Source organism: Strigops habroptila, chromosome W (assembly GCF_004027225.2).
Source record: "Strigops habroptila isolate Jane chromosome W, bStrHab1.2.pri, whole genome shotgun sequence".
In the NCBI taxonomy this organism is placed as follows: domain Eukaryota; kingdom Metazoa; phylum Chordata; class Aves; order Psittaciformes; family Psittacidae; genus Strigops; species Strigops habroptila.
Genome location: NC_044301.2, coordinates 17,883,645 through 17,894,707, shown reverse-complemented (window position 1 = coordinate 17,894,707; position 11,063 = coordinate 17,883,645). Strand labels below are relative to the sequence as shown.

Below are 11,063 nucleotides of genomic sequence, written 5' to 3'. Positions count from 1 at the left end.
TGCCTTTGCTGGGAATCAGCATGTTGGCACACATACGGAGTGTGTTTTACCCACGGCCATCCCACCTTGAGAATGCCCTATTTCGTCTGATCTCAAAAGTTAAGCAGGGTCAGGCTCAGGTCTTGTCTAAGGTTAAACGACAATCTAAGAGGACCACCAAGAGATCTGCCCTGAGGCTGGACAGTTATGAGTGGCAGGGTGTGTGGGATCATATGGGCAAGCACGTGGGCCCCTCCAGTGCTTTGGAAGTTCACCCCTGAATAAGTGCGAAATCTGGAAAAACTAGCAAACACTTCAACGAGGTGTGCTGTTGTCCTGGCAATACCAGAGAGGGACAAATGATGGCAACGTGCTGGGGCTTGGCCTACGCCTACAGAGCCCTGCTCTGTAAGGAGCAGGAAAAAGATGTCTCTGGATCTGATGGCAAAGCAACAGACAAGGCAGCTACTCAAACCCCAAGCGCAGCAGCTACTCCAACCCCAACAGCAGACATTGCAGCCACTCCAGCCCCAGTGACAGACACTGCAGCTAAACCAAAGGGCCAATTCGTGCCAATATCGGTTGCCCCTGTAAGCAAGGGGAAAAGCAAAAGAGAGGCACAAAGAGCAACTCATGCAGTGAAGAAAGATGAAGACCCAATGCACGTACTACAGGGGACAGCATCTGAACAAGAGTTATTAATACAGGAATCAGAGGAAGAGGAAGAAGAAGAAGAGGTGACTTCTCGACCCCGGACCTCGACCAAGCTGCGAAATATGTGAAAAGATTTCACCCATCTTCCAGGGGAGCACATCGTCACCTGGTTGCTCCGATGCTGGGACAATGGGGCCGACGGTGACGAACTAGAAGGTAGGGAAGCCAAGCAGTGGGGATCACTTGCTAGGGAAGGGGGAATTGACAAAGCGATTGCAAGAGAGAAGCGAGCCCTCAGCCTTTGGAGGCGGCCCTTGGCAGCAGTGAAGGAAAGGTTTCCCTACAAGGATGATGTTATGTGTCGCTCAGCCAAGTGGACCACGATAGAGAGGCCTCCAGTCCCTGAGGGAATCAGCCATTCTAGAGATGATCTATCGTAGGCCAGATGCCGGGAATGCACCCGTAGATCCAGACGAAGTCGAACGTACACGACCCACGTGGCGGAAACTTGCACGGAGTGCACCATCATCATATGCCCACTCATTGGCATCAATGACCTGGAGTGAGGCAGCACCACCGACAGTGGATGAAGTGAGTCGTCAACTCCGAGAGTTCGAAGACAATCTCACCCCTTCCATCATTTCAGCTGTGGAAAAACTCCTGACCCAGGAGTTCAAACAACTGAGAGACGATCTATCCAGCTCCCCACGTGTACCAACCCGCATCTCAGCTATTAACAGAAGGCGCCCTATTGCCCGAGAGAGAAGATATAGGAGGTACGCGCCACGGGCCACCCTATGGTTTTACCTGCGGGATCATGGAGAAGACATGAGAAAGCGGGATGGAAAACCTACCTCAGTTCTGGAGCAACGGGTGCGTGAACTGAAGAGGAGAACAATGGTCAAGGATGATCCTCCCAGGAAAGCTGCTGCTCCAGTCTCTGGTGAGCAGCTTCCCAGATGGAGTGAAAGAGCTGATTTTACTCCAGCTCCTGCGATAAGGAATACTAATCCCTTTCTACAAGACGTGAGTGGAGACTCTTAGGATCACTATTAGAGGGGCCCTGCCTGCAGCCGGGTGGAGGAGAGGGACAATCGGGTTTACTGGACTGTGTGGATAAGATGGCCTGTCACATCAGTCCCACAGGAGTATAAGGCTCTAGTAGATACCGGTGCACAGTGTACCCTGATGCCATCAAGCTATCAAGGGGTAGAACCCATTTGTATTTCTGGAGTGACAGGAGGATCCCAGGAGCTGACTGTACTGGAGGCTGAAATCAGCCTAACTGGGAAGGAGTGGCAAAAGCACCCTATTGTGACTGGTCCAGAGGCTCCATGCATCCTTGGCGTAGACTCTCTTAGGAGAGTGTACTTCAAAGACCCAAAAGGGTACCGATGGGCTTTTGGTATCGCTGCCTTGGAGATGAAGGAAATGAAGCAGCTGTCCACGTTGCCTGGTCTCTCAGAGGATCCTTCTGTGGTGGGGTTGCTGAAGGTCGAAGAACAAGTGCCAATCGCAACCACAACAGTGCACCGGCGGCAATATCACACCAACCGAGACTCCCTGATTCCCATCCATAAGGTGATCCATAGACTGGAGAGCCAAGGAGTGATCAGCAGGACCCGCTCACCCTTTAATAGCCCCATGTGGCCAGTACTTTATACTGACTCATGGATGGTGGCAAATGCCCTGTGGGGGTGGTTGCAGCAATGGAGGCAGAGTAACTGGCAACGCAGAGGTAAACCCATCTGGGCTGCTGCAACGTGGCAAGAGATCGCTGCTCAGGTCGGGCTGGGTATCAGTCGGCGGGTGGTGAGCAATTGTATCCTCTCCCCTTGTTATTTCCCTTATCATTATTATTATTGGTGGTAGCAGTAGTAGTTTTGTATTATACCTTAGTTACTGGACTGTTCTTAACCCGTGGGGTTCACATTCTTTTGATTCTCCTCCCCATCCCTCTGGGAGCGGGGGGGGAGAAGAAGGGGGGGAGTGAGCAAGCAGCTGCGTGGTTCCGAGTTACCAGCTGGGCTTATACCACGACATCATGCCAGAAAAACTCATGACCAGGATTCTTAGCTCTGAAACTGGCCTGAAAATCAAAAGTGAGGCCCCATGCAGCAAGGAGGTCAGGCCTTCAGGGCAGGCAAGAGTGGGTGATATATGGATTGTACAGGAATGGGTAGATGGTGCAGGTGGTGGGCTCTGCAGCCCCTGGTACCACCCAGCTGCTAATTGAGGTGGTGGAGGTCTCTGGTCCAATCCAGCAAAGCTAACTGTGATGTTAGGTCAGGTTCCCATCCCTGCCATAGGGCTGGAAGTTTAGGGCACTAGCCCTGCCTCATTCAACATATGCAGCTGGTGTAGGTCTTCTTGGCAAGCACTGGGAGATCTTGTTGCTGTTGCCCAAAGGGGCGATTGCAGGCTTGAGCCCCTGGGACTGATCTGACCTGCCTGACTCCTGCGCTCCAGGAAAGCACAAGCACGTCAAGTCCCTGGCAGAGGGCAGGCCCCTTTCCCCCACTTGTCTGGACTTGTCCCCAGTAACCTACATCCCAGCTAGAGATTCCTCTCCATGCCCAGGCCAGGAAGGAAGTCCTGATCCTGCAGGTGGGTGATGCCACAGGGTTTCCTGGAGACTCGCACCAGCCTGGTTCCTCTTCCTGTCCCCAGAGAGGAAGGTCCAAGTGGGGCTGTATGGGGAGCTGCCCACATCCTGGCAGGTCCTTTGTGGCTGAAAGGCTGGATGAGGATGGGGATCCCGGGCTGATCTCCATCCTCCTGCTCTTTCTTTTCAGATGCTGCACTGCAGTGCACCCCATAGCAAAGGGCTCACCCGGACATCCTGAACAAGGCATGGTCCAGCTCTCAACCCCTGTCCTCACACTGTGACCTGTGGCACTTTACGGTTCTTCTTCTGCTGCTGCATGGGCTGTTCTGACTCCGACTCTGCTCGGGGTCCAGGCAAGTAAGGCTCCATGCGGCACATGCACATGGAGAAGTCCCTGCCCCCACACTGTGACCTGTGGCACTTTACGGTTCTTCTTCTGCTGCTGCATGGGCTGTTCTGACTCCGACTCTGCTCGGGGTCCAGGCAAGTAAGGCTCCATGCGGCACATGCACATGGAGACGTCCCTGCCCCCGGAACACAGCACAGACCCCAGCCTGGCCCAGCCCAATGGAGAGTTGCCCTTGGAGCCTTCCTCGCAGCGCTGCACCCACCACGGCATCCTCACGGGCTACAATGAGACAGAGATCAAGCACCAGAAGGTTTATCAGGTCTCCATCTTCTCGCATCTCTCCAGCTCCTCCGAGAGCGCAGAGCAGCAGGAAGGCAGCCAACCAGCTATCAAGAAGGGTTACCCTGAGCAGCAAACTCCAGAGGGGGGGGCGAGATCCCAAACGAACTCACTGGGGTGGTGGTGGGGTGGATGGCAAGCATGACAGGGGACCTGGGCAGGCTACCTTGGATGATGAGAACACCTTTGAGGATGGTCTGCTGGTGGAAGAACTATGCCTGTGTGGCTCTGCCCAGCACTTTTCCCATAATAGGCTGCAGGTGGTGGAGCACTGGTGTGAGAACAGCCCTAGCCACAGCCCCAAGGCCAGAAGAGAGGATAAGTTGCAGGATGTCTCCTCTTCCTGGCCCATTGCTTGCAGTACTTTGCACATGAGAGACAATTGCCCTGTCTTGCTGGGGGATCAGCCCACAGACTACGGGGATAACAGGGAGCAGGTGAGTGACCACAGTCTACTTTACCTTGATTTGCACAATATTGCACAAACTCCCCAGCTGGATTCTGAGGGGAAGAGAGAGAAGCCAGAGAGCAGCCTGGCTCACAGCAGCATGGCTAACAGAGAAGAGGAATGGCTAGCAGTAGCCAATGGGTGCAAGGACCTCCTGGCTCCACAGGCAGCACTCAGCCCTGAGCCCAGCAACCTGAGCTCATTGGAGAAGACGCCCCGTGGGAGCAGCTGGCTTGGCAGCAGCAGCTGCCCAGCAAAAAGGAAGCTGATGCCTGCTGGCGAGGTTGTGGTCGACTCCTGCTCTGAGGATGAGAGCCCGTCCCCATCAGCAAGGAAGAAGAGGGCCCTGTCATGCCATCCAGTGCCCACAGCTTGCTGCAGCACTGATGCCAAGGGGGCACCTCTCTGGAATCACCTACTTCCCATAGCCAAGGTGAGTGTCACTTGTGGGGGGAGGCAGGGAATGGCCCAGGGACACCCAGAGCTCAGGGCTGTCCTTGTGGGCAAAACGTGGTCCTCATGGATATGTGGTCCGTCATGGCACAGCACCCTGTTCTGTCCCAGTGCCACAGCACTGGTGTGAGCAGGGCAGCAGCTAACAGTCAGCCCTGGGACATGCCATCTGTAGGTTGTCACTGGCTCTCGACATCTTGTAGTTACTTGATCTGCTGTTTGCAACCAGCTCTCTGGCCTTTAGAGCCTCAGTGGTGAGGCGCTGGCACAGGCTGCCCAAGGAAGTTGTGAATGCTCCATCCCTGGCAGTGTTCAAGGCCAGGTTGGACAGGGCCTTGAGCAACCTGGTCTAGTGGGAGGTGTCCCTGCCCATGGCAGGGGGGTTGGAACTAGATGATCTTAAGGTCCTTTCCAACCCAAACCATTCTATGATTCTGTGATTTGAACAGGACACAACCTCTCCATGACAGCAAGAGTTGAACATGTGGCATGGGGCCAGTCAGTGTCTGACAGCTTCATGTTAAGCCAGACTTACTGGCAGGCTTGGGAAGAGTGGCTGTCCTCTGCCTGCCTGGGGGAGAAGAACGCAGAGGAGTGGGATGGCTTGGGTCCCTGGCCATGATATCCATCAGGGCACTCTGCCCACTGGACAAGGGTTTTGGTGGCAGGGAGCAGGACTGGACATGCTCTGGCCAGGGAGTGGGAGCCCCAGTGCTGTGTGCAGAGATGCCACTGGCTTTTCTGCAGTTCTAGGGTGCCTGTAGCATGTCCCCAGGGTGCCACAAGCTCTTAGAAATGGGTCAGACTCCAGAGGCTTGCAACCGCCCTGGCAGTTCAGGAGTTGCCTGCAATTCCTCCCTGCTTACCAGCCCCTCCTGACCAGCTCCCTGCCTTCACCATGTCCTGCTGGCTGAGGCTGCAGCAGGCTCATGCCAGAGCTGTCATGCTCCTCTCCTTCCTTAGGGCATCCTATGGTGCAGGGTCCTGCAGGGACTGACAGTAGAGCTACCCTGGTTTCTTGCTGCCTGGATCCAGGACACAGTCCATGGGGGTACAGCTCCATCCCCGCCCACGTGCCCTTTTTGGTGACTGTTCCCCCAGCCTGGCTGCCCCCAGCACTGCCCTTGCAGAGTGAAGCCCTCCAGCAGCTTCACTTGGTTTTCCTGCCCAGTCATGCCAGCCAGCTCCATCATCCTTTTGTGTGGCTTCCAGAAGGGAGGGTGTCCCCCTTTGTTGTGGTTTAGACCCAGCTGGTAACTAAGTACCATGCAGCTGCTTGCTCAGGACATCTTTAAAAGGAAGTTGCAGTGGTGCCTTGGCTTTAACCCCCCACCCTACAGCTGTAGGACCCTGGCTGTGGGCAGGGGCAGGCAGGTGGCATTACCAAGGATTTTGCATGAATCTCCTGGGCACAGGACTTTTCTTCCCTGAGAGGTGCAAGGGGGTGTTGGTGCATGGCTCTGTCTGGGGGTGTCTTGTTCACAGGGGCTGCCCCTGAGACCTGCTTTGCAGGGTGGGAGCTGCACACTGTACCCTCAGGCTGGGTACCAACACCCCCTTCCCCAGCAGAGCCACTTTGGGAGTGTAAAGATCTGCCCTTGCAGCCAGGTCTTGATTTTGTCAGCCCCACGTCCCCACCCCAGCCCTCGTGCTGCCCTGCTGAATGCCCCTGCAGAGGCCACTGACAGCCTGTCCAATATATGCTGGGACCCTCATGGGGCTGTGGGGCAGGGCAAGGGGTGATGGCACATTCTGGGGGTGCACAGTCCCCAGTTGCTGCCCTAACACAGTTCTTGATTTCATGCCCCCTCCAGAGCTCTGCAGATTGCACTGTGGTTGGGAAGAGGCTGAAGAGCAGACTGAGCCTCAAATCGTGAGTGTCTCGGCAGCCCTGAGGGCCAGCCATAGGGGCCTGGGGTGCCTAGCCACCTCAGCACCCTGCATCCCCATGGGAGGGTTGGGTTGGGACAAATCCTCTTCCCTTCCCTGCCCCAGGCATCTCTCCTCCACAAGACCCCAAGCTGTGGGGCAGAGGGAGGTTTCTTCTGCCCCTGGGGGGTAGGAACATGGGTTCAACCTCCACCAAAGAAAAGGATGGAGGGACCTGAAGAGGGATCCGCACCCCCAGGGACATGGGCAGCCCAAGGCTGCATGCTCTCTGGTTTGACACCGATCTTCTCTCCTCTTTCAAAGGTGACATCTCTGGAGCAGTCTCCGGAGGAGTACCAGGTCCTCCACAGTGCCCTGGGCCACCACCATCAGCCATGCTCTGCTGGGCAACTTTGAGGTAATGGCACCCACCTGTTAGGGAGGGAGGTGGGTCCCGCAGGCTCCAAGCTGGGCTGGTGAGAGGCTGAGCCTGATGGGAGCCCCGGTGTGGGGCCAGGGTAATTGTCCCCATGGGCCTGGCATTAAGTGGCTGTTCACGCAGCCACCATCCACCAGCGGAATGGCTCAGCCAGCAGATCTTTGGGTGACATGCTAGGACCCCAGACCCTGCTGAGATGGCCACCATGGAGCTGAGTGGCTGAGCTGAGGCAATCCCACTGCTTCTCTGTGTTAGATGGCTGGTTTCAGCCCACTGATTCAGGATGGGTCTGTCTTGGAGCGAGCAGCTGGAGCGACTCACAGGCAGCCTCCAGAGAGCCGGGAGGCATGCAAGGGCAAGCAGACATGGCTGTGGTGGAGATGGGGGTGATCTCACCTGCAGCTTAGAGGCAAGGGGCAGGACTGGTGTTTGAAGGTCCTTAACACTTCCCTCCTCTCTCAGGAGTCCATCCTGAAAGGACGCTTTGTGCCGTCGGGGAAGATCGAGGGGTTCATGGCAGAGATTGGTGCCAGCGGCTCCTACTGCCCCCAGCACGCCACTCTGCCTGTTGATGTCACCTACTTCGACATCTCCGAACACAGCGTGCCCTCGCCTTTCCTGGTATGCAGATGAGGGAGGGCTGGGCCTGTGGGGGAGGTGAGTGGGGGCTGTACCTGGGCACCACACATCCTCCGGGGCTGCCTCTCTCCCCTCTCTGGAGAATGTGACTGGAGCAACCACCTACCTGAGGAGACCGCTAGCTATGCCGGGAGCAATATTTAACTTGTAAAGCAAAGAGGGAAAGAAGCAGGAACCCTTGCAGGTGTATAAACAGGCAGGCTGCTACCCAACCATCTCATGGCTGCTGCTTTGCCATCACCTCTGTGTTGCTACTTGCTCATCCTTCTGTCTAGAGAGGGACTGAGCTGGGCATTGTCTTGCTGCTTTGTGCCAGGCGTTCCTGGCAAGAGGGGCTTGTGGCCCCATGCTAGGTCCCAGCTGGGCTCTCCATGGGCTTTCTCCCTCTCTCATGTGCTTTCTTTTGCCCCAGGGAGTGATTGACTTGGAGGCCTTGGGAAAGAAGGGTTACAGTGTCCCCAAAGCTGGAACCATCCAAGTGGTGAGTTGTCCTCTGGCCTCTGGCAGCTCCATGGAGAGGGGGCCAGGTGGGCTCCAGTTGCTCCCCAAGGTGGATACGCTCCATCACGTTGTTTGACAGGGGCAGCAGCCAGAAAGCTCTGTGCAGAGGGAGTACATGGCTGCCGAGAAAGCACAGCAGAGGGGAGCACAGGGTCCCCGGGGTGCTGGCAGGAACACAAGGTGATGGGAGATGCAGGGAACGAAGGGGTTGGTGGGGAGAGACAAGGGTCTTGGCAGGAGAGTATGTACACGCAATGGGGATGGGAGCACAGGAATGGAGGTGCATGGAAAGGACTGACCTGTGGGCCTCAGGCTAAGCCCTCTGGGGCTGATGTGGGGCTTTCTGGGCCCTTGGACCCACTGGTGCTGCCCCAGATGAATGCCCTATGGATCCATTCCTATTCCCTTCCTGGTCTTACCCCCTACCCCTCTACCCCCAGACCTTATTTAACCTCAACAAGACTGTGGTGAAGATGTTTTTGGTGACGTACGACTTCCAGGATATGCCAGCCAACCACATGACCTTCCTACACCATCGCATCTTCCTGGTGCCTGTGGGGGAAGAGGAAAGGGCCACTGTGGGCCCCAGCAACCTACCAGGCACTGGCCCACCCTGCAGGGTCCTCTGCTACCTGGTGCACCTAAGGTAGGGCATGCCAGGTAGGATGGACACCTGCCCCAGGGTCACCCCTGAGCTCCTTGCACATGTGTCCCTGCCTCCCCCAAACCTGCAGGCCCTCTTGCCAGAGTGGGAGGATGGCAGCCTGACCCACTTGCTGTGGGGAGGAGCAAGGACTGGCTGCTTTTTCAGGGAGGTCGGAGCTGCTGCCCTGCCTGAGGGCAAACAGTATGGCCACCTTGACTATGGCCCAAAGTAGGTGAGGGGGTCGTGCCACTGTCAAGGCTGTCCTGCTCTTGCCTGGGAGCCTGAGGTCCCTCTGCCCTGCTCTTGTCTCCACTCAGGTTTTACAGTTCCAAATCGGGGAAGACCTACCTTCACGATGACATCCGGCTGCTTTTCTCCCGCAAGTCGATCGAAGTAGACTCGGGGATCCCCTATGAACTGAAATCCTTTACAGAGATGCCAAGGAACCCCTGCTACTCACCCCGAGCCTGAACTTCTCCATCCCCCAGGGCCACCGGGGAGCCTCCAACTCAGTACCTCAGGGAGAGATGAGTAAAGGGGCAGTGAGCAAGCACCACCTTGAAGTATCATCCTCCCTGTGTGCCCCCATCCTCCTGAGCAGCACAGATGCCATGCCTGTGCCCTGTGGCAGGGCCGAGATCACTGAGGGGGCTTCACCAGGAGAGGCAGAGGCTTGGGAGCAGCCCCAGCGCTCCAGGGATATGGCCAAGCCTTCTGCCAGCACTGCTCCCAGCTCAGAGTTGTGGCTCAAGCCAGGGGGGAGTTAAGTTGGGCTGGGGGCTCTGTGTGAGGCTGCCCACACTGGTCCTGGGGTTGGGAGCAGAACATGTGGAAGAATTTGTATTCGTTAGTATTTATTGTTGCTGGGAGCACAGAGGAAGCTTGTGTGGAGCATCAGAAGTGCTGTGTTCTTCCCTCCACCCTCTCAGTGCTGGATGAGGCCCCTGGCAGCAGGGAGGCTGTTCTCAGCAGTGTGGGGCTGTCCAGGTTGCAGCAGGGCTGTGAGGGTGACCAGGGATGAGGATACCTTGGGCTGTGGAAGGACAAGGTGGCCCACCTCTTGGCCAGGGTGCAGCTCCCATGCTGGGGCTGTGTTAAAAACCCCGGGAGAGGCTGAGACAGGCCGGGCACCAGCTCTGTGGGGCCAGTCCCACTTCAGACAGCTTGGGGAGGCCTGGACTTGCCCTCCTATCCCTTTAGGGCAAGCCATGTGAGAAACGGTCTCTAGATAAAAACTTTTCTTGTAAAAGCTCAGGGTAGACACAGCAGTGAAGCAGCTATTTATTAACGTTTTTGTACAAACGAGTGTCCTGGCAAGTAGGCACACACAGCAAAAGCAGGACTATGATTTATATTTCCTATCTCGCCTGCACGTTCCCTCCCTTGTTTCCCCATTGGTTGGGTACTCCAAAGTTTACAGCCTATTCAGTGCATATAATCTACATGCCAACTGTCCCGCCTCTGGTTACATCTCCCCTTACTCGATTTCGTACGCCCCTTCCTCTTATTTATTTATCTCCTTTTATGGATCGATTTCATAACTCTCTGGCAGACGTGTGGTACCCCAACTTACTGTTTAACTACAGAACCAGTTTGCACCGGCTTAGTTTCATAAGTTGTACAAAGATAGCATTCTTTTTAACCACAGAGTGTATATCTTTTGTCCAAAGATCACATTGTCTTTAACCACAGAGTGTGTCTTTCTAAGTTATAGTATCTCAACCCTTTGTTTCATTCCCTTAGTAACTTAGCCCCAGCCCCAGTATTGACAAATCTTAATATTGCAAAGCCTTAATATTGATCTTAAAGCTCTAATATTGTAAAGCCTTAATATTGCAAAGCCCCATCCCCAATTATGCGAAAACAACACTGTTTCTCTCACATGGGTAACAGACAGGATCCAGAAAAAGCTGACCATGCAAAGTTGATCCAACCACCCACCCACCATTATAAACCAGTGCCACCAGAAAAAGCATGTAAAGTATTAGTAATTGGAGATTCTGTACTGAGAGACGTTGAAGTACCCATTTGCCATCCAGGCAATTTCTCTAGAGAAGCTTGCTGCCTTGTTTCGTTCCCTTAGTAACTTAGCCCCAGCCCCAATATTGCAAAGCCTTAATATTGCAAAGCCCCATTCTC

The 11,063-nt window shown here is 55.3% G+C and overlaps 1 protein-coding gene across 1 annotated transcript; it reads left to right on the top strand.

Annotated features, from left to right (window-relative positions):
- Positions 1 to 3,738: 3,738 nt before the first annotated feature.
- On the top strand, positions 3,739 to 9,395 carry LOC115619139 (protein FAM214B-like). The gene is given in 8 exon segments (XM_030511191.1): positions 3,739 to 4,014; positions 4,016 to 4,810; positions 6,645 to 6,703; positions 7,024 to 7,117; positions 7,601 to 7,759; positions 8,190 to 8,258; positions 8,719 to 8,924; positions 9,242 to 9,395. Coding segments are annotated over 8 exon segments (1,812 nt in total).
- The last annotated feature ends 1,668 nt before the right edge of the window (positions 9,396 to 11,063 follow it).